At 42.8% G+C, this 24,360-nt stretch overlaps 1 protein-coding gene across 1 annotated transcript in view; it reads left to right on the forward strand.

The window, feature by feature from the left end:
• The first annotated feature begins 13,620 nt into the window (after window positions 1–13,620).
• dipk1c (divergent protein kinase domain 1C) overlaps window positions 13,621–24,360 on the forward strand; it is a 34,040-nt gene continuing 23,300 nt past the window's right edge. The window contains exon 1 of the mRNA XM_060824304.1: window positions 13,621–14,014. Coding sequence (XP_060680287.1) covers window positions 13,826–14,014 — 189 coding nt within the window. The 5' untranslated portion in view covers window positions 13,621–13,825. The remainder of the gene's footprint in view (window positions 14,015–24,360) is intronic.

Genomic DNA, 24,360 nt, shown 5'->3' on the forward strand with positions numbered 1-24,360 from the left:
CCAGAAAAGGGCAGCAGGTCAGGCCAGCATCCAAGGAGCAGGAGAATCGATGTTTCAGGCATGAGCCCTTCTTCAGGAATGAGGAAAGTGTGTCCAACAGGCTAAGATAAAAGGGAGGGAGGAGGGACTTGGGGGAGGGGTGTTGGAAAGGCGATAGGTGGAAGGAGGTCAAAGTGAGAGTGATAGGCCAGAGTGGGGGGTTGGGGGTGGGGGGGAGGTCAGGAAGAAGATTGCAGAGTAGGAAGGCGGTGCTGAGTTTGAGGGATTTGACTGAGATAAGGTGGGGGAAGGGGAAATGAGGAAACTGGAGAAATCTGAGTTCATCCCTTGTGGTTGGAGGGTTCCTAGGCAGATGATGAGGCGCTCTTCCTCCAGCCGTCGTGTTGCTATGGTCTGGCGATGGAGGAGTCCAAGGACCTGCATGTCCTTGGTGGAGTGGGAGGGGGAGTTGAAGTGTTGAGTTACGGAGTGGTTGGGTTGGTTCATCCGGGTGTCCCAGAGGTGTTCTCTGATACGTTCCGCAAGTAGGCAGCCTGTCTCCCCAATATAGAGGAGGCCACATCGGGTGCAGCGGATGCAGTAAATGATGTATGTGGAGGTGCAGGTGAATTTGTGGTGGATATGGAAGGATCCCTTGGGGCCTTGGAGGAAAGTAAGGGGGGAGGTGTGGGCGCAAGTTTTGCATTTCTTGCGGTTGCAGGGGAAGGTACCAGGAGTGGAGGTTGGGTTGGTGGGTGGTGTGGACCTGACGAGGGAGTCACGGAGGGATTGGCCTTTTTGGAACGCTGATAGGGGAGGGGAGGGAAATATATCTCTGGTGGTGGGGTCCGTTTGGAGGTGGCGGAAATGACGACGGATGATACGATGTATATGGAGGTTGGTGGGGTGGTAGGTGAGGACCAGTGGGGTTCTGTCCTGGTGGTGACTGGAGAGGCAGGGCTCAAGGGCGGAGAAGCGGGAGTGGAGGGCATCGTCGATCATGTGTGGGGGGAAATTGCGGTCTTTGAAGAAGGAGGCCATCTGTGTTATACGGTATTCGAACTGGTCCTCCTGGGAGTAGATGCGGCAGAGACGAAGGAATTGGGAATATGGGATGGTGTTTTTACAGGGGGCAGGGTGGGAGCAAGTGTAGTCCAGGTAGCTGTGGGAGTCGGTCGGATTATAGTAAATGTCCATGTTGATTTGGTCGCCCGAGATAGAAATGGAAAGGTCTAGGAAGGGGAGGGAGGAGTCTGAGAAGGTCCAGGTAAATTTGAGATCGGGGTGGAAGGTGTTGACGAAGTGGATGAACTGCTCAACCTCCTTGTGGGAGCACGAGACAGCGCCGATACAGTCATTGATGTAGCAGAGGAAAAGGTGGGGGGTGATGCCAATGTAGCTGCTGTTCCACATATCCTACGAAGAGGCAGGCATAGCTGGGGCCCATGCGGGTTTATGGGAATATTGGCCCATTTATGGGAATACTGTCAAAGGTGGCAGCATGCTCGCAGAGATGGGCTCTGGCTTTGTCGGCTAACTCGTATGGGATCAAATATCATCAGGGGAGAAGCACAGCACTGCAGATGTGCTGTAAAGGCTGCCATTTCCAGGGAATAAAGACGTTCCTGACTGAAACCTGAAAATTATGTACTTTTCCAGATGACATGGTACTGTTGTCAGAGAATCAGTTCCTTCCAAGCCCATGACCAATTCCAACTACAAGGACAAGGGCAGCAGAAACACAGGAACACCACCACCTGCAATTCCCTTCAAGCTACTCGCCATCCTGACATGGAAATATATTGCTGTTCCTTCAGGGCAATATGGATCAACCTAAAGCACGTGGGCTGTACCAGTTCCTGGAGGTAGTTTATCACTACCTTTTCAAGGGCAACTAGGCACGGGCAATAAATGCTGTCCAGCCAGCAATAGCCACATTTCACAAGTGACTTAAAAAAGAGGAATGTAATATATTGTTAAGGTTAACTCCAGTCCCTGATTATTAAAACAAGATAGAGGTTAGTTAATTACTACTTAACATGTTCAATTATCTGATCGAGCACTCCTTCTGGACATTTCTGTGTTAAAGTGAATGGGTTCCCCACACACAGAGTCTGGCAGTGGACATGGAAGTGATCATCACATTCTTTTGGGGGTTGCTCTGATTTTCTCACAGGATTTATGCTGTCCTCAGCTCATTATATATGCTTGCACAAATAACCCACTGGAAGGTGGGCAGAAAGTTCTTGCTCTGTGGCAGTACCTTCTGGGATTGATGGTCCAGGCACCATATTTGGAGGCCAGCCTTACAGACCTTCACTTACTGCAGTATTGCTGGTCCCTATGTTAGTCACCTTCATCCTGCTCAGAGATATATCAGCGCAGACAGATTCAGGTTCTGCTGATCAGAGACTCTTTACAGCTGATTCCAGACTGTCCACAAAAGATTGGACTGGCCATTATCTCTGGATGAGTTGAATAAGGCCCACAGATCCTCTGAGAACAGTAAAACTCCCAAAAGCTATGATTTACCAGCCAAGTTATATTAAAATATGTGGGACTTGATTGGCCAAAACCTGCTGGTGTACACAAGTCTTGCTGGTAGCAAATGCAAATCCATGAAGAATAGCATCATGATCCTCATCTACAAGTGGAAGCTGGAGAGGGAGGAAATTAGAATTTGGTGACAAATCTCACAGCTGGATGTGGATTACAAAGTCATTACCAACCAGGTCAAATGCTCTGCAAACACTGATTTACCCTGTCCAAACCTGCATGAGAGCCTTGTGTTCCTCAGGGATACGATTGCCTACATGACGATTGCCTACCTCCTCTAGCTTATCTCTCCTTGCTTCCAGCTCACTGCATTTATACCCGATGAAGGGCTTTTGCCCGAAACGTCGATTTCGCTGCTCGTTGGATGCTGCCTGAACTGCTGTGCTCTTCCAGTACCACTGATCCAGTACATGCTGAACAAAACAGTTAACACCTGTCTCATCAACTTAGATTAGGAGAAGACCTTTGACAGGATATTGCACATCTACATGAGGGACATACTCTCCAAAATGGGCTTTGGGGAGGGAATCCACAATTGGATCCAACCGCTTTACACAAACATCATTAATGCAGTGTGAATCAATGGGTAGGAATCAGTAAACTTGCTGATCGAATCCAGAGTCAGGCAGGGCTGTGCCCTCTCCTGTCTTTTTAGTGTGTTGCATAAAACCTTTTGTCAAGTCAATCCGGAGGAATGGCTGAGGCAAGCCTGAGAGGGGTGTCTATCCCAGGCAGGGGAAGCCTGTAGGTCAAATCCTCCCTCTACATGGATGATGTTGCTATTTTCTGCTTGAATGTGCTGTCAGTCACACAGACCCTTAGCATCTGTGACCAGTTCGAACACACTTTAGGACCCCCAGGCTAATTGAGTCAAGAGGGAGGCCATTTTCTGTGGGAACTGACTGACCGATCCTTAAACCCTTTGATTTCACAACAGATTTCTGCAAAGTGCTAAGAATATGATTCAGAGGAGCCAGGGTGTGTGCTAAACCAAGGCGAGGCAGAAATTGAGCAGGTGAGAGCACCGTTCCCTTTCCACTTCATCTGGAGATCAAAGATGGACTGTGTATGCAGAAACGCCACATACAAAGCTCTGGATAAGTGAGGGAAGAACGACTTAACTCTGATGTTATCTTATGTTTGCCATTGTGTACAGTTTCATCAAGCTGTACATAAAAACCTGGTACGCAAACACCAAACATCACTATGTACTGAGTTTTGACTTGTCAAAGTGTTATAAAGGATGGTCTGGCCTTGTTGCTCTGGAATACTGCAAGTGGTTAGACTGTACTATATAACTGTCCTGAAGGAAAAATTGCAAAGGTAATGCACCTTTGATCACAAGTCTATCATATGTCTTTCAGACCCTGTGGGGAAAAGAAGAGGGTTGATCCTGTTGGGTGATTCCTTGGGCAGACTGTCAAAGTCATTTGTCAGAATGCTTCTCTGCCAGAACTTTTCAACAAGCAACAGGACAGTGATTGGCTACTGGTAAGAAGGGCATTCCTGGTCACATCTTCACTCTTTACACCACCACACACTGCCTTCATTGTGGCTACGGATGGGAGACTGCTGCACATTCCTTCTGGAATGTGCCTTTGGAGAAAGTGAGGACTGCAGATGCTGGAGCTCAAAGTCGAGAGTGTAGTGCTGGAAAAACACAGCAGGTCAGGCAGCATCAGAGTAGGAGAATCGACGTTTTGGGCATAAGCACTTCATCAGGCTTGTGGATCGAGGCTAAGAGATAAATGGGAGGGGGTGGAGTTTGGGGGAAGGTAGCTGGGAAAGTGATAGGTGGATGAAGGTGAGACGATGGAAGGATCCGCAGGGTGGTGCTGAGTTGGAAGTTTGGAACTGGGGTAATGTGGGGGGAGGGGAAATGAGGAAGCTGTTGAAATCCACATTTATCCCGTGTGGTTGCAGGGTCCCAAAGCGGAATATGAGGCATTCCTCCTCCAGGCGTCAAGTGGTAATGGTTTGGCGGAGGAGGCCCAGGACCTGTATGTCCTCAAGGGGGAGTTACCTTCATCTACCTATCGCTTTCCCCGCTACCTTCCCCTCAGCCTCAACCCATAATTCTCATTCTTGATGAATGTCTTATGCCCGAAACATCGATTCTCCTGCTCCTCGGATGCTACCTGACCTGCTGTGCTTTTCCAGCACTACATTCTGGAATGTACCTTTGCAAAAAAACTCTGGAGAGAGGTGCAATAGGTTTTTTTTCCTGATTTTCGTCCCAATCAGTTAAATACACAGAACTCTGTGGTCTACAGGCTGTTCCCCGGGACATACAAACATCACCTGGAAGACCATCAACTCAGTGAACAATATGCTTGGGCTTCACCAAACCTCTTGGTCTTACAGTGGAAAGCACTGACTTTGACCAAGTGTTGCAGACTGACACATTTCAAGGTCCAGGACTATGTACTGAGGAATGCACTAAAGCTTGGGACAGCTGCGGTCAAGGCACAGTGTAAGGTCTTTCTGCCAAAGTATAACAAAAGCCTGTTAAGTTCTGAGATCTCATCATTGCCTCAGTGGGAATGTGAATAGTTTTCTTGCATGATTAGAAAATCCTTTGTTTGCGACAGAATGGAAGCGCTGAAGAATGTCACATTCCAATGATTTTTTTTCTGTAAAGTCTGTACAGAACTGGTTTTGGATCTTTGTATGTACATATAGATAATTTATGTATAAAGTATTTTTACAATTAAAAAAGTTTCTCAGGGATAGCAGCAGGGCACCCCTACCTCCGTCACCGGATGTAGGCTGCCTGGATGAAGATCACAGCAGAAGTCAATGTCTATGGAATCCACAAGTGAACCTGGCTCCAGTGTAGGAAGAGGATGAATGGTGCCCTGTGCTCTACCAATGTAAGAGGCTCCATATAGTCACTGCACAGGGACATTCATAGAGGCATCACTCAGCTTAACTATGCTAGCACACAGTGTGGTCACAAGGAAATATCGGGCCATTCATAGACTACAATATAAGATGGAAGAGATTGTCCAGTACCGATTGATGTTCTGGCTCCAGCATGTGTTGGACTGGAGTGGACAAGGTCAGAAGTCACACAACACCAGGTCATAGTCCAACAGATTTATTTGAAATCACAAGCTTTCGGAGCACTGCTCCTTTGACAGGTGAAGTGAAGGGAAGCACACAGGCACAGGTTGAGAAATCAAAACGCAGTACAAAGGGTGTGAGTGGAGTGCCGATAGGCTGAATAACAAATCTGTGCAGGTGATCAAAAGTATCACACAGTGTGAGCAAAGTGTCAACAGCTGAATAGCATGTGAAGGGATGACCTGTAATCTGATTAATTGAGGCAAAGTGATCATTACAAAAAATTTAAAATAACATGAACCTTGAGATAAGCCAAATGGCTGGAAGAACATGATAGGTTTAAGAGTCGCATGTCCCATTCTCCCACTTTCTCCCTGTAACCTTTGATTCCCTTGATTTAAGAACCTATCTAGCTCTGTCTTAAAAATACTCAGTGACCTGGCGTCCACAGCCTTCTGTTGCAATGAATTCCATAGATTCACCACTGTATGGATAAAGAAAATTCCCCTTACCTCTGTACTAAAGGGTCTTCCCTTCACTCTAAAGCTGTGCGCTTCAGTCCTAGTCTCTCCTGTCAATGGAAGCATCTTCCCAATGTCCATTCTGTCCAGGCCGCTCAGTATTCTGTAAATTTCCATTCAATTCCCCGCCCCCATCCTTCTAAATTCCATCAAGTATAGACCTAGAGTCCTCAAACATTCTGCAAATGTTAAGCCTTTCATTCCTGAGATAGTTCTTGTGAACCTCTTCTCACCCAGTCCATGGCCAGTACATCCTTCCAAAAGTTCATGGCTGCTTTGATCGTGGCTTAATTCCCCCTTTCCCATCTGAACCCTGGATTCCCTTATCCCTCAAAAATGTATCTAACTCAACCTTGAAACATAGAAAAATACAGCGCAGTACAGGCCCTTCGGCCCTCGATGTTGCGCCGACCAAAGCCTACCTAACCTACACTAGCCCAGTAACCTCCATACGCTTATCCAATGCCTGCTTAAATGACCATAAAGAGGGAGAGTCCACCACTGCTACTGGCAGGGCATTCCATGAACTCACAACCCGCTGAGTAAAGAATCTATCCCTAACATCTGTCCTATACCTACCACCCCTTAATTTAAAGCTGTGTCCCCTAGTAACAGCTGACTCCATACGCGAAAAAAGGTTCTCACTGACTTTCTAAACCCCTAATCATCTTGTACACCTCTATCAAATCTCCCCAAACCTTCTTTTCTCCAATGAGAACAGCCCTAAGTGCCTCAGCCTTTCCTCATACGATCTTCCTACCATGCCAGGCAACATCCTGGTAAACCTCCTGTGCACCCGTTCCAATGCCTCCACATCCTTCCTATAGTATGGCGACCAAAACTGCACACAATACTCCAGATGAGGCTGCACCAGAGTCTTATACAACTGCAACATGACCTCAGGACTCCAGAACTCAATTCCTCTACCAATAAAGCCCAGTACACCATATGCCTTCTTCACAGCACTATTTACCTGGGTGGCAACTTTCAGAGATCTGTGTACATGGACACCAAGATCCCTCTGCTTATCCACACTACCAAGTAGCCTACCATTAGCACAGTAATCCATCTTCTTGTTACTCCTACCAAAGTGAATGACTTCACACTTAGCTACATTGAACTCCATGTGCCACCTTTCTGCCCAGCTCTGCAACTTATCTATATCCCGCTGTAACCTGCCACATCCTTCTTTGCTGTCCACAACTCCACCGACTTTCGTATCATCCGCAAACTTGCTCACCCAGCCTTCAAGCCCTCCTCCAGGTCATTTATAAAAATGACAAACAGCAATGGTCCCAAAACAGATCCTTATGGAACACCGCTAGTAACTGCACTCCAAGATGAACCTATACCATCAACTACTGCCCTCTGTCTCCTTCCAACCAGCCAATTCCTAATCCAAACCTCTAATGCACCCTCAATGCCATACCTCCGTAATTTTTGCAGTAGCCTACCATGGGGTACCTTATCGAACGCCTTGCTAAAATCCATATACACCACATCTACTGCTTTACCCTCGTCCACTTCCTTGGTCACCTTCTCAAAGAACTCAATAAGGTTTGTGAGGCACGACCTGCCCTTCACAAAACCATGCTGACTATCCTTGATCACATTATTCCTATCTAGATGTTCATAAATCCTATCCCTTACAATTCTCTCGAAGACTTTGCCCACAACAGAAGTGAGACTCACTGGCCTATAGTTACTAGGGCTATCCCTACTCCCCTTCTTGAACAAGGGGACCACATTTGCTATCCTCCAGTCTTCTGGCACTATTCCTGTAGACAACAACGACATAAAAATCAAGGCCAATGGCTCCGCTATCTCCTCCCTAGCTTCCCAGAGGATCCTAGGATAAATGCCATCAGGCCCAGGGGACTTATCTATTTTCATCCTTTCCAGTATTCCCCAGACCTCTTCCCTACATACCTCAAGGCCATCCATTCTAATCACTTGTGACTCAATATTCACATCAGCAACAATGTCCTGTTCCTGAGTGAATACTGACGAAAAGTATTGAAGATATGCAGTGACTCAGCGTATTGTGTTCTGGGAAGCAAATTTCATAGGCAAACAACCATCGGAGAGAAAGCATGGTGGGAAGAAATATGAACATTTACTTCCTCTGTCCACAGCTCCCAACCAAACCAGGCATAAAAATGAAGTTATCACTGCTCTTCTAGGATTTTTGAGGTATTCATTTCGATCAACAAAATTGTTGATATTATTTTAGAATATGTTGATATTATTTTAGAATGTACTCATCACATTACTTTTCTTCTGCAATCTTCCGTCTTTCTTTTCCCTGCCACACTCCCTTCTGGGCCTCTGTGCAGCACTGAACAGCCTGAATTCTGATAATTCTGCGGATAGTGAATAGCAGATCTCCAGGCAACGTTACTGTTCATTCATTCATCTGTGAATAGCTCCCAGTGACTGTGTCAGTTGAATGTGCCAAGATTCCCTTGCCTGACAGAGCATTTTTGATGTTACTTTGGCAGTAGCAGCTGTTTGGTCTTAGTAATATTGACCCCAGAAAGTTGTAAATAATGAGTACTGGACACAGCTCTAGCCCAATTCATCCACAAAGCATGGAACACAAAGAGAAAAGTTAAAGCACAAGAGGATTTGGGATATGCAGAGCTTATTTAGAAGTCATATTTTGTTGGTAGATGTGTCCATAGGTATCCAGCAAGAAAAATAAATGAACAATGTTTTTAACAAATAAAGATGATTTCCTTTGGATTCTGCAGAATTTATTTTCTGGTCTTGGTTTCTACATCTGGTTGATTTCAAAAAGCTAATGATTTAATGTGATATTGAAAATGGATGTTAATAAATGCAATAAGAATGGATATAAAAAATTTCCTGATTGTTAGAATTTTTCTGTTATGTCAGGTTCAAGTTTAGGTCCTACTTTCTTGCCCTTATGTTGTTTATCCCAATATTTTGGTTAATATAAAAAAAAGGTGCAGGAATAGGCATTTAGCCCTTCAAGCCTGCACCACCATTCAATATGAACATGGCTGATCATGCACTCTCAGTATCCCATTCCCACTTACTCTCCATATCCTTGATCCCTTTAGCCACAAGGGCCACATCCAGCTCCATCTTAAATATATCTAATGAACTAGCTCCAAACAGCTTTCTGTGGAAGACAATTCCACAGGTTCACAACTCTCTGAGTGAAGAAGTTCTTCCTCATCTCACTCCCAAATGGCTTTCCCCTTATTCGTAGACCATGACCCCTAGATCTGGACTTCCCCAATACTGGGAACATTCTTCCTGCATCTAGCCTATCCAGTCCCATCAGGATTTTATATGTTTCTATGAGATATCCCATCATTCTTCTAAATTCCAACAAGTACAAACCCAGTCAATTCAGTCTTTCCTCATATATCAATCCTGCCATCGTGGGAATCAGTCTGGTGAACCTTTTCAGGACTCCCTCAATAGCAAGAGTGTTCTTCCTCAGACTAGGAGACCAAAACTGTACATAATATGCAAGGTGTGGCCTCACCAAAGCCCTGTATAACTGCAACAATACATCCTGTTCCAATTCTCAAATCCTCTCACTATGAAAGCTAGCATGCCATTAACTTTCCTCACTGCTTTGCTACACCTGCATACCAACCTTCAGCGACTATTCTACCATGACAGCCAGGTCTCATTGTACCTAACCTTTCCCTAAACTGACACCATTCAAATAATAATCTGCCTTCCTGTTTTTGCGACCAAAGTGGATATCCATATTATATTGCATTTGCCTAGTATTTGCCCACTCAGCCAATCTGTCCAATTCACCTTGCATTCTCTTAGCATCCTCCTCACAGCACATACTGCCACCCGGTTTAGTGTCATCTGAATATTTCTAGATATTGCATTCAATTGCTTCATCCAAATCATTAATGGATTTTGTGAACACCTGGGGTCCCAACACTGAATCCTGTGGCATCCCACTCATCACTGCCTACCACTCTGAAAAGGTCACTTTTATTCCAACTGTCTGGAAGGAAATATCCCTCGAAATCAAACACAAATTCATACATACATGTTCACAAATGTGCACATATTTAACCAGATTAAAAATAAAATCTCATGAGTTGTCAGAAGCTAAATTCCTTAAAAATGTTGCACACTGCCGAGAGAGATCAAGCAATAAGACTTAGCCTACTACATCAGGCCAATTATGCTTTATCAGAGTCTTTGTCCTTGAAAATTATCACAGCTCTTTATTCCCACAGTGATGATGTTTTGACAGCTTTCCAACCGGAGGGACCAATTTACTCCTGGGAATGCGTTCAGTGTGCCCGCTAAATCTTCAGGCTCTTCTCAAAAATAGACTTTCACAGACCCCACATAGTATCTACACATGATGGTTTTAATTGTGTTGCTGACTGTTCCCCTTATATGTACCATATGTAAAACCATTCATTTCAAAGCATTACTAAGATGACAATGCTTCATAAACTTATTTCATTGGCTATCAAGCACAGGTTGCCATAACAGGCATAATGCAAATGCAAGGCTTTTCTTTTCCTGGAACAGTGTCAGCAGGAAGGTTATCAACCAGGATAAAAGTAAATTATGGGAGAGCTCTGAAAACCAGAATAAAAACATCAGGCTGAAGCATTTGCAACAATCTTTAGAGCGCAACACACCATCTCAGTCTCCACCAGAGGTCCCCACACCCCCACTGATCCTTCAATCCCACCTCCATTTCCATCTGATTATGATTCTCTAACCCACCCTGCATACACCTCACAAAACCCTGATCATCCATCCTACCTTTGCCCCCAACCTGATTCTCATCATTACCAGACTCATTTATGCAGTCATCCACAAACCCAGTCATCAACCTACCAGCTCACCTTACACTTTATACTCTTATTCACCTGTCACCCTATCCAATAACTTAGACATCCTGTGTTCTCTTCATATGCTTTTAGCCCCAACATATCTCACAACAACTGAATCCTGTACCATCCTTACCATATACATTCAAACTTGGTTGAGGTACCACTCAGCCTAGTACTGGGTACACACATACCATGTGGCACTCCGAATTCTGCTTTCAAAGGACGAATCATTGAGCAGAGCCCTTCGACAAAGTTGACTAAGTGGCCCATAGTTCCTTTAAAGAGAGGACCAAAGTGAAAAATGGTGAAGGTTATCATCTATTATCACATAGAGGTTTAGTTATTTCATATCAACTTTTAAAAATTTCTTTTATAGGATTGGGGTCAGCACTTGTTGTTCATCTCTAACTGGCCTTGAATGGAGTGACTTGCTAGGCTATATCAGAATGCAGTGAAGAGTTAACCACATTGCTGTGAGTCTAAATCACATGTAGGCCAGACCTGGTAAGGACAGCAAATTGCCTTCCCTAAAGGCATTAGTGAACCAGGTTTTAGCTATCACGGTTCCCTTTGTATTCAGGTCGCTGCTGCACTCAAACCTTTCCATTCCTCAAAGCTGCTCTTCATTTCCTGCTGGATCATCCAAGCCCGGCCTCTCCGGAATGCAGAGCACATGTATGGGAGAAAGGATATGCTCCCATTTTTTGCAGCATTGACCAGTGTTTAAATGTGACCAGCTCTTAAGCCCAGTTGTTATTAATTGACTTGTACCATCAGCTGCCAAGATGGATTTTCAAGTTGTGTTCTCAAGCATTTAGTCAAGACTTCTGGATTACCCAATCCAGTGGCATTGCCATTATATTTACAATCATCTGTCCATTTCTTAGGGGAAAACGGACAAGAAAGAAAACATAGATGTATAGAAAATAGGAAGAGGAGTAGGTCACTTGGCCTTTTGACACTGCTCTGCCATTTGATATGATCATGGATGATCATCAAACTCAGCACCCTGTTTCCACTTTTAACCCATGTTCTTTGATACTTTTAGCCCCAAATAATTTTTATCTAACTTCTTCTTGAAATCATAAAATGTTTCAGTCTCAACTGTGAATTCCAAAGGATCTCCACTATCTGGGTGACGAATTTGCTCCGCAGCTCAGTCTTAAATTATTTACCCTGTAATGTTAGACTGTGACTCATGTTGTATGGAAGACCAAGATATAGCTGGAGTTCACTTCAATCTATCCATGAAAAGCAAGACTCTGATTTAAAAGCTTAGTCTTGCAGCTGTAAAACAGCTGGCTGTTCAGCAGATCTGCATGACAGGATCTATAAGGAAGTCTGCAGGAGGGAGTGGAGGGATTTTGGCAACTAAATTTTGGAATCAGTAAATTCATTGCTCAGATCAAAAATTTGAGGCATAGTCCAGGCAGAATAAAATGGAAAGATGATGTTAAGCAATGTTGAGCTGGACTTGAGTGCAATGGTACAGGAGTTGGTAGTGCATGGTGGTAAAATTGATAGCACTCTGACCTCTGAAGCATGAAATGTCCTAAGCTGATTCCAGGACATTTGTGTAAACCAAACTCTGACTTTTCAAAGCACTACTTAAAGTGGGCTACATTGTTGGAGGCACAATATCCTCCTTTGCTCCGGGAGGGGGGAGATGTGAAATCTACTGTGAGGAGGGTAGGAGAGTTCTTCCCAGTGTTGTGACCAATATCTATCAATTCATCACAAAAAAAGGTGACCTGGTCATCACTTCACATTGATATTTGGTTACCTCTGAGTGATATTCGTGGGATGCAAAGGGAGCAAGGAGCAAAAATTGAACTAGACTGGGCCACATGTCAAATCAAACCTATGGGTATCCCTTCTGTAAGGGCTAGAAGCTCTTCATTGCAGAGTGTTAATGAGGCTTTGCTGTGTAACTGGTCCTTCTACTTTCTGACCGAAACACGGAATTCTTTCTGGAGCCTGAACAAGTCGCGGATTCTCAGATGACAATATATTCCTCAGATATTAAGGTTCTTGACAATCCACGTAATTCTGCATATATCTTTATCCCTTCCCTCCAGCGTTATACTGACATTTCATCCAATCCCGGTAATTGAAATGATATTTATTCAAGATTTGGAGATGCCGGTGTTGGACTGGGGTGTACAAAGTTAAAAATCACACACCAGGTTATAGTCCAACAGGTTTAATTGGAAGCACACTAGCTTTCGGAGAGACGCTCCTTCACCTGATGAAGGAGCGTCGCTCCGAAAGCTAGTGTGCTTCCAATTAAACCCTGTTGAACTATAACTTAGTGTTGTGTGATTTATATTTAATCAAGTTTATTTTCCTTTATGTCTTCTTCAATCTCTAATTTTAAAAAAAATGTGAAACACAGGGTGAGGTCCCACTGGGAAACATTATGATACTCCTAGTCTGATTCTGGCGCTCGGGGTTGGGGGAAGGTGGGGTGGGGGGAGTAAAAATGCGGAAGTACGTGATTTAAATGCAAAAGCAATCTGGGAACCTCAAGGAGAAATAAAAGTCTTGGGGGATAAACGTGACCGGGGCCGGTGGGAGGATTTGCTGCGTCTCTTGTCTGTCTTTCTGGGCTGTCACACTGATGTGGTGTGTGGGTGGCATCTCGCAGGCGATGTATGGGAAGGGCTCTCTCCACTCTGATTGCTTGTGACTGTAATATTGCAGCTTCACTGGGACGTTCAGAGACTTGTGGCTATCTGAAGGCTGGCCCAGAGAGATGTCGGGTCCATTGGAAAGCAGCTCGGTCTGGACACCGAGCTCTCCCTCACTCGGTTCAGGGGGCTGAAGGCTGAAGGTGCTGGAGCCATGCCTGCAGTTATCTGGGCTCCTAGTTTTAGGCAGTTCCGAGCGAAATTGCTCAGGAAACCTGTTTTCTTCTGCTTTCTCCTGTGGATCGGTTGCTGGCTGCTTTTGAACGCGTCAATCTTCATCCGCAGGAGTCTTTTCGCGGAATACTGCACTGATCAGAGGAGTAAAGGGATCCTCCGTAAACTGGTAAAAAAAACTTTCACAATATAATGGGTGAAACAGATGTGCAGAAACTAACTGCTGCAGTAACCATTGATGCGGGAATGTCTGGACTTCACCCATCAGGAGGATGCAATTTTACAAATGAACAGAAGCTTATTATTTACTCTACACTTTATCGGTTTATCGTTCTATCCTAAGAGAAGTGTGTTACATGAAAAATAAGTAAAACCTTCCCAAAATAATCCGAAATTTAGGCGTCATTGCATAACAAAGCTCTCGGATTCCCTTGCTGTTGTATGTCGGCCAGGATTTGATGCTCCAAGTCTATTTATTCCGTTTTTTTTTAATCGGGGAAGTGGTAGAGAGGTAGTTTTAAATCGAATAATTATGTAAGACCAGCCGGTATCAAAATAAGTAATCATTAATACATTATTAGGCGCCTCCAAGTTGCACAATAAGTTCTGTTCATTTTTTTTGAGTAACAGGGAGTTCTCACAATGTCTACGAAAAGCTGGGAACCAGACAAGAGGGATGCAGCAGCTTTATTTGGAGTCCGCTTTGTAACCTAATTTAAAGTGAGCGATTAATAAATGACTCTAATTGTGGTTATTTGCATAAATCTGCATCTTTTAAAAGTTACTAAATCAGTGCAATTTATCCCTATTCGAAAAAGGGTTACTAAAATATTATACAGTTTTAAAAGTCTTTTAGTTTCTATTTGAAGATAAATTACGCTGCTGCGACCGGGGCCCCTTCTGTCTGTGAGGAGGTGATTCAGAGGGGAACTAATGGTACCTCCTCAACCCCACCCGTCCCAGTAAAGGATGAGCATCGACACCGAACCAAACTTCAGTTCATAAACTTTCATCTTGCTTGTAAACACCGTCACCGCAGCGAAGTAATTTTAACATTTTTTTTGTTATTTATCGCCACCCACCTAACAATTTGATTTCTATCCCCTGTAATCGCAGAACAAGCAGTGGAGGGAAGCTGGAGAAACCTCTGCACTAAGGTCCTTGCAAGTCACGTAGGCGGCACGGTGGCACTGCTGCCTCACAGCGCCAGGGACCCGGGTTCAATTCCCACCTGTGTGGAGTTTGCACATTCTCCCCGTGTCTGCGTGGGTTTCCTCCGGTTTCTTCCCACAGTCCAAAAATGTGCAGATTAGGTGAATTGGCCATGCTAAATTGCCCTTAGTGTTAGGTGAAGGGGTAAGTGTGGGGGAATGGGTCTGGGTGGGTTGCGCTTTAGCAAGTCGGTGTGGACTTGTTGGGCCGAAGGGCCTGTTTCCACACTGTAAGAAATCTAGAAATAAGTTTGCCTTTAATAGATAAATAAAGTCTGCCCCGAGGAAAATAATATTTAGCGAGATCGGTAGTTTAGAATAGAGTTTAAAGCTTAAAAGAAATCATCCCCTCCACCCCTCCCCCCCCCCTTATTGTGAAACGGGATCGGATTTGTGTTTGGTATAATTTTCGAAATATTAATTACCAAATGTGCAAACAAATTCCACTGACTGCCTTACTGGCTACTAGTAGCCACTGATTTAGGTCTACACATCGAGATAGAATTGTACTTTCTGGCAGAATTAGGAGCAGGATAATGATACTCAACCCCTGGACTGTTCTGCCACTCAGTAAGATCAAAAGTAAAGGTTGAGGTAAAGTCTCCCTTGCCCTACCTGAACATAATGCTACTCTCTCAACAGAGAGAGAGAAAAACAACTGGTGATCACTTAACCTGAGGGCAACCATGCCTCAGACAAGGGGAGATGTTGTAACCTCAGCCTGGGCAGCAATTGAACCCACCTATTGGATTCACTCTGCTTCCCAACACTGAGCTAACAATCACCCTATGGCCTGAGCACCACATTCCTGTCTCCAGTAACCATTGATTCTCTTGCTCATATTGAATCTCTGTCTCCCTTAAAATATTCAATGGCGCGCCTCCACCTCCTCGCTGGTAAGAGAATTCTAAAGACTCAAGACCCTCTGATAGAAGTGAGATACCCCATATTTTAAAACCCCTAGTTCTAGGCTCTCCTGCAAAAAGGAATATCCTGGAGATTATTCTAATTGAATTGCTAAACCTCCATTAGCTGGATTCAGAGACTGCACCAATTGTAGATTGCATTTTCCAGTCTGTGGCAGAGTCACTCTTTGCAGTTGTCCTGTAAGTAAAGTGTTCAACTAAAGATGGCCTAATTCCTGTTGCATAAATGAATTGAGTGAATGAAATGAATTTTGTAGTTGGTGTTCTCATGTCAAATAAGATTATTTCAATGATCAACAGTAAGACAGACTATTCCTATCTTCTAGCATGTGCTGTTTGTAAATTTGGTCATTGAGAATCATAGTATCATAATCGAACTGACATTAATGAGTACTTATGGGAGTCACAGTTGAATACTTTGGCTGTTTTTATATAAAAATATCAAAACAGAATAAAGTTGGAACTTTTGATTTCTACTTTACTTGAGCCACTGGCTGTTTAGAAGACAAAATAGGCTGATAAGAATTTTTATTTTGTTCATATGTTTGGGTGCAGAAACAAATCTATTTAGTCATTAGTCCATTGTTGGTAAGGACAATGTATTGGATTTGAATTTCAGGTGGGTGTGCAGGTAAAAGTGTGCATCTGATTCTGAGACAATGTGACCGCTTCAGCAACAGATTAGGAGTAGCCCATTGGAAACTTCATCAAGTCTGTATTTAATTACTCTTTTGCAATATCACAGGAAAACCATTGCTGTCTCCCTGTACAATTCAATTTCATTTGGTTTGTGTGCTCATTGCATGTGCAAAGTGTTCTTCATACACAAAATCAAAGCAGCAATGGAAAGCAAGGAAGCTGAGGGGTGACCTGGTGGAAGTACATAAAATTGAGAGGCAAGGATAGAGTCATTTTCCCAGGGTGGAAATGTCAAATACTTGTACTATGGGGCATAGTTTGTGGTGAAAGGGGAAAAATTTAAAAGAGATATGCAAGACATGACTTTTACACAGCAAGTATCTGATACCTGAAACACACTGCCAGGGAAGGTGGTAGCAGTTTTAGGCGTTGGAGATGATTTCCTCGAATTCCAGGAGCAGCAATTACTGTTTTATATGCTATTGCACTGTTTTGGAACTTTGGGAGAAAAAAGTCAAAACAACAGCAATTTAAAAGGGAGAAGAGCAGAAAAGGAAACACATGGTGAAGACAGTGCAGGAGAGAGAGAGAAAACCTGCACAGTTACTGTGCATCTGGGAAAATTCGCAACTAATCTTGGAGGAACTGTTGGGTGACGTTCACAGCACAGAATCAGATAAGTTAATTGTTGTTTTAAGTCTGTCCAAGAGAAAGGCTGCAGTAGTGGGTACAGTGGTTTCTTTCTTGATTATATGTTTTTGGAGATAAGTCTCTTGATTAAACTTGAAATATAAGCCATAGCTATTAATTTAACCCGTGGCTGTATTTGTGGAGGAATAAGACAGTGTTATTTTCTGGGTCTGTAGATTGTGAAGGAGCAAAAATAGCCTTAACAGTGATATGTACTTCTTGTCAGTTGTGAGAGTTTAAAGAGAATTTAAGGGTGACGCAGATTATATCTGTTATGAATGTTGTTGGTTGCGAATCTTATCAGATCAAGTGGATCAGTTGGAGAGACAGATAGAAACGATGAGGAATTTGCAACAGCAACGGTATGTGATGGATGGCAGTTATAGAAAGGGGGGAAAGTCTCAGATACAATCACGTAGATGGGTTAACTCTAGGAAGGGTAAGAGATGTAGGCGATTAGAGCAGGAGTCTTTTGTGGATATACCCATTTCAAACAGGTATGCTGTTTTGGAAAATGTAGGGGCTGATGGATTCTCAGGAGAATGTAGCACAAACAGCCAAGTTTCTGGTATTGAGACTGGCTCTACTTCAATGAGGGGTACATCGGCCTCCAAGAGATCAATTGTGTTGGGGGATTCTGTAGTCTGAGGTACAGACAAACGTTTCTGTGGCCAGCAGAGAAAAAGCAGAATGGTGTGTTGTTTTCCTGGTGCCAGGATCAAGGATGTCTCAGAGAGGATGCAGAATGTTCTCACGGGAGTGAGGGGCCAGCAAGAGGTCATTGTCCACACTGGAACCAATGACATTGGAAGCAAAAGGTTGAGACTCTGAAGGGAGATTACAGAGAGTTAGGTAGAAATTTAAAAAGGAGGACCTCAAGGGTAGTAATATCTGGATTACTCCCAGTGCTATGAGCTAGTGAGGGCAGGAGTAGGAGGATAGAGCAGATGAATGCATGGCTGAGGAGCTGGTGTATGGGAGAAAGATTCACATTTTTGGATCATTGGAATCTCTTTTGGGGTAGAAGGGACCTATACAAGAAGGACAGATTGCACCTAAATTGGAAGGGGACTAATGTACTGGCAGGGAAATTGGCGAGAACTGCTTGGGAGGATTTAAACTAGTAAGGTGGTGGTGGTGGTGGTGGTGGTGGGTGGGTGGGACCCAGGGAGATAGTGAGGAAAGAGATCGATCTGAGACGGATACAGCTGAGAACAGATGTGAGTCAAACAGTCAAGGCAGGCAGGGACAAGATAGGACTAATAAATTAAACTGCATTTATTTCAATGCAAGGGGCCTAACAGGGAAGGCAGATGAACTCAGGGTATGGTTCGGAACATGGGACTGGGCTATCATAGCAATTACGGAAACATGGCTCTGGGATGGGCAGGACTGGCAACTGAATGTTCCAGCATACAAATGCTACAGGAAGGATAGAAAGGGAGGCAAGAGAGGAGGGGGAGTGGCATTTTTGAAAAGGGATAGCATTACAGCTGAGTTAAGGCAGGATATTCCTGGGAATACATCCAGGGAAGTTATTTGGGTGGAACTGAGAAATAAGAAAAGGATGATCACTTTATTGGGATTGTATAATAGACCCCCCAATAGTCAGAGGGAAATTGAGAAACAAACTTGTAAGGAGATCTCAGCTATCTGTAAGAATAGTTATGGTAGGGGATTTTAACTTTCCAAACATCGACTGGGACTGCCATAGTGTTCAAGGTTTAGATGGAGAGGAATTTCTAAAGTGTGTACGAGACAATTTTCTGATTCAGTATGTGATGTACCTTCTAGAGAAGGTGCAAAACTTGACCTACTCTTGGGAAATAAGGCAGGGCAGGTGACTGAGGTGTCAGTGGGGGAGCACTTTGGGGCCAGCGACCATAATTCTATTCGTTTTAAAATAGTGATGGAAAAGGATAGACCGGATCTAAAAGTTGAAGTTCTAAATTGGAAAAAGGCCAATTTTGACGGTATTAGGCAAGAACTTTCAAAAGCTGATTGGAGGCAGAAGTTGGCAGGTAAAGGGACAGCTGGAAAATGAGAAGCCTTCAGAAATGAGATAGCAAGAATCCAGAGAAAGTATATTCCTGTCAGGGTGAAAGGGATGGCTGGTAGGTATAGGGAATACTGGACGACTAAAGAAATTGAGGGTTTGGTTAAGAAAAAGAAGGAAGCATATGTCAGGTATAGACAGGATAGATCGAGTGAATCCTTAGAAGAGTATAAAGGTAGTCGGAGTATACTTAAAAGGGAAATCAGGAGGGCAAAACGGGGACATGAGATAGCTTTGGCAAATAGAATTAAGGAGAATCCAAAGGGTTTTTACAAATATATTAAGGACAAAAGGGTAACTAAGGAGAGAATAGGGCCCCTCAAAATCAGCAAGGTGGCCTTTGTGTGGAGCCCAGAAAATGGGGGAGATACTACAGGAATATTTTGCATCAGTATTTACTGTGGAAAAGGATATGGAAGATATAGATAAGGCATTCGATAAGGTTCCCCATGGGAGACTGATTATCAATGTTAGATCTCATGGAATACAGGGAGTGCTAGCCATTTGGATACAGAACCTGGCTCAAAGGTAGAAGACAGAGGATGGTGGTGAAGGGTTGTTTTTCAGACTGGTGGCCTGTGACCAGTGGAGTGCCCCAAAGATCGGCGCTGGGCCCTCTACTCTTTGTCATTTACATAAATGATTTGGATGCAAGCATAAGAGGTACAGTTAGTAAGTTTGCAGATGACACCAAAATTGGAGGTGTTGTGGATAGCGAAGAGGATTACCTCAGATTACAACAGGATCTTGACAAGATGGGCCAATGGGCTGCGAAAGCAAATCTTAGCAGGACTTATACACTTAAAGGGAAGGTCCTAGGGAGTGTTGCTGAACAAAGAGACCTTGGAGTGCAGGTTCATAGCTCCTTGAAAGTGGTGTTGCAGGTAGATAGGATAGTGAAGAAGGCGTTTGGTATGCTTTCCTTTATTGGTCAGGGAATGGAGTACAGGAGTTGGGAGGCCATGTTGTGGCTGTACAGGACATTGGTTAGGCCACTGTTGGAATATTGCTTGCAATTCTGGTCTCCTTCCTATCGGTTGTAAAACTTGAAAGGGTACAGAAAAGATTTACAAGGATGTTGCCAAGGTTGGAGGATTTGAGCTACAGGGAGAGGCTGAACAGTTGGGGCTGTTTTCCCTCGAGCGTCGGTGACAGAGGGGTGACCTTATAGAGGTTTACAAAATTATGAGGGGCATGGAAAGGATAAATAGACAGAGTCTTTTTCCTGGGGTGAGAGAGTCCAGAATTAGAGGTCATAGGTTTAGAGTGAGAGGGGAAAGATATAAAAGAGACCTTAGGAGCAACTTCTTCACACAGAGGGTGGTACGTGTATGAAATGAGCTACCAGAGGAAGTGGTGGAGGCTGGCACAATTGCAACATTTAAGAGGCATTTGGATGGGTATATGAATAGGAAGGGTTTGGAGGGATATGGGCCAGGTGCTGGCAGGTGGGACTAGATTGGGTTGGGATATCTGGTCGGCATGGATGGGTTGGACTGAAGGGTCTGTTGCCATGCTGTACATCTCTATGACTCTATGACTCTAAGCAGAAATAATAGCAATGTTTAAGAGGCATTGAGATGGATACACAAAAATGCAGGAAATAAAGGGATTCTGATCTTGTGCAGGCAGATGGGATCAGTTTAGAATGGCATCCTGGTTAGCATAAACGTGATAGACCAAAGGGCTGATTCCCTTCTGTACTGTTCTATGTTCCATAATCCATGAAAATTAAGTAACTGTGCACATCTTTCAAAACAAATATTGTTTCCTAAATATTGTTAGCTGCCTCAATCATGTATCTTTTATCACACCATACGATTCTCCCCTCCCTTAAGGAGGATAATCTTTCTGATCTGGAGATATATTTATAACTTTTTTAAACATTTACATATATTTAAGCATTTCATTCCACACAAATATATGTGTGTATCTGTGTGTGTGTCTGTTTTGTGTGTGTGTCTGTTGTGTGTGTGTGTGTGTGTGTGTGTGTGTTAAACATGTGTCCAGGTGTGTATAACTACACTCTGAAAAAACATCTAATGAAGACATTTGAAATCTAAAAAACTGAGTTTTAATCTTTTATTCTTTCATGGGATGAGGGCATCATTGGGACTCCCAGCATATCTGTTCGATTGTAATTGCTTTTGAACTCAATGGGTTGATAGAGACTTCAGAGAGCATTTAAGAATTAACCACATCACTGTGGTTCTGGAGTCACATTGCTGTGGTTCTGGGGTCACATGAAGGCCACACAGGCAGGGATAACACATTTTCTTCCTTAATGAAGCAAATTGACTTTTATGACATTCAATGATTGTTGTCATGGTCACCATTACTGAGACTATATTCCAGATTTTCATTTCAAAATTGAAAAACTAGCATCTGCTGTGGTACGATTTAAATCCATAACCCCAGTGGATTCACATGAAATAGTGACCAATATCATTACCATTATGCCATTGTCCCCTCAATAGTAAAAAGCTCCTGGATATTCTCATATATCAATTGGCTGAAACAGCACTGACATTAAAAAAAGCAATTTATTGGATATGTGAAACATGTTCGATAAATTCACAGTGTATACAGAATAATTATAAACCAGGAAAAGAAGATATAATAATTATTCTTTTGATAAATAATAAGAGTAGGAAATAAATGAATGGCTGAGCCTGAATAGGAGCTAAAAAGGAAATGTCTTTGTGTAGACAGCAGTTGAGGGACTAAAAGAGTACTTTGCATCTGTCTTCAATAAAGAAAAATAATCCTTGCAATATAGCAACAAAGAAGGGAACAGTAGGAATACTGAAGAGAATAGAAGAGGAGAGAGTGGAGGCACTTTAAAAAAGTCAAGAGTCCTCAAAAGAGAAAATGTATTCAGTCTGGATGGAATGTATCCTAGGTACCCAAGGAAATGTGGGTTAAAGTTGTGATGGATCGGGAGATGTCTTCATTAGCTTGTTGAATAGGGGGTGGTGATGAGAAGCCGGATATTTGCCAATGTTACACCCATTCCACTGAAAGGATGAAGAACAAAGCAGCTAATTTGAAGCTGAACAAGTGGTGAGAAACTTTAAGGTAATAATCTGAGACAAAAATAATTTGCATTTCAAGAAGTTTGGCCACACAGGAGAGTGAAAAAGGAATTTGTTACAGACCATTATGTTTGACTAACTACCGTGTGTTCCTTGATAAAATAATGGATTGAGTTGATAAGAATACTGTTGTTGATGTTACATATCTGTACTTGTGAAGGAATTCCACACAAAAAAATTGTAACAATCTTGTAGTCCATAGAATAAAAAGGACAGTGGCAGCATAGGTTAAAGATAAAAGTCAAAGGTAGCAATGAATAATGTTTCTCTGACTGAAGGGTGCTATGCAGTTCTAAACACAGTAAAGGTCACTAATAGGACCACAGTATTTTGATATGTATTAATAATTTGAACTTGGGTATGTAAGGAATAATTTCAAAGAGTTCATAAATCTTTGTAAAAAGACATGATGAGAACAATAATAAACTTCAAAAGACATTAAGACTTCAAGAGTGATGAATTGGTCAAACATATGATGGACTATATGAAAATGGAAAGGATTACCTGGTGATAGAAAAAAACAGAAGAGAAGAAGGTGCAGGGACTTAGGCCTGTGAGTTCTTTCACAGCAACGGACCAAGGTAAAGAGGCTGTTAAAATTAAGTGTGGATTTCTTGGCTTTATTATTCAAAAAACATAGTGTGCAAAAGTTGCTAAGCTATACTCGACAATTATAAACCAGTTGTTAGGCCTCAGCTGGATTTTATTAAATTGTGTGTTCACTTCTGGCACCAAATTTTAGGAGGAATGTCAAGGCCTTGGAGAGAGTACAAAGAGATTCATTAGAACGATACCAGGAAAGAGGGGTTTCAGCTACATAGAAAGACTGGAGATGCTGGGACTATCTTCCTTATAGCAAGGAAGGTTAAGAGGAGATTTGCTAGTGGTATTTGAAAACATGAATAATTTTTATCAACTATTAAAGATACACTGTTTTCATTGAAAAAAGCATCAATAACCAGACAATATAAGGTAATTTACAGAAGATTAGAAAATGACGCAAGGAAATACATTTATGTAGTGAATTGCTATGATTTGGAACGGACAGAGTGAAAGGTTGTTGGAAACAGATTCAAACAGTAATAATATTCTGAAGGGAATTGGATGAAATTCAAGGGGGATTTTAGAGAAAGAAGTATGGGGAAAAAGATTTATTTGGCTCGTTCTACCAAAGAACTGCATCTTGCTGTGAATAGTCCTTTTCTAGCCTCTATCAGTCAAATGTTTCAATGAAAGAGTCTTTCCTTTTAATTGTCAGTCTGTGGCTATATTTCAAATTATAATAGTTTCCTTGAAATCTCTTTTAATGAATAAACATAGTTGCCTAATGTGAGAAAATTGGACAAAAATATTGTAAAAAGCAAAATGCAGTAGGAACAAAGTGGGACTTGGGGATATGAGGCAAGGGAGGGGATACTGAGACTCGAGTTTGGATTAATGGTAACAAATGTAGGGAGTTATTTTTTAACAAATGATGCTGATGACACTAACCAGAAAGTCTGGTTCAGCTATTAATTTGTCATTGTTTATTGCTTTATTTGGAATTTCAGAAGATGTAGCGCCAATGCATCAGGTATATTCCTACTGTGTGACAAATAAAACAGAGTTCAAGTGGGCAACTCAGATGAAGGAGCAGACATATTTTCCAAAACAAAAACGGGAAGAGGAGATTCCTTCTGGGATACAAGATTAAGTAATAGCCCACAAATTATGATTCAGCTCATGATCCTCTACTGCTCAGACTTCTGTTAGTTGATTGATGATAATATGGAGCTCCCCATTTTGGCAACTGTCCTGTAATTTACTCCCAGATAATCATTAGTTTCTAAAAAATATTTATTCAGGAAGTTGCCTAACAGCAGATTACTGAGCTTATTCATCATATGTGAACAGCTGTT

Source organism: Hemiscyllium ocellatum, chromosome 4 (assembly GCF_020745735.1).
Source record: "Hemiscyllium ocellatum isolate sHemOce1 chromosome 4, sHemOce1.pat.X.cur, whole genome shotgun sequence".
Classification (NCBI taxonomy): Eukaryota; Metazoa; Chordata; class Chondrichthyes; order Orectolobiformes; family Hemiscylliidae; genus Hemiscyllium; species Hemiscyllium ocellatum.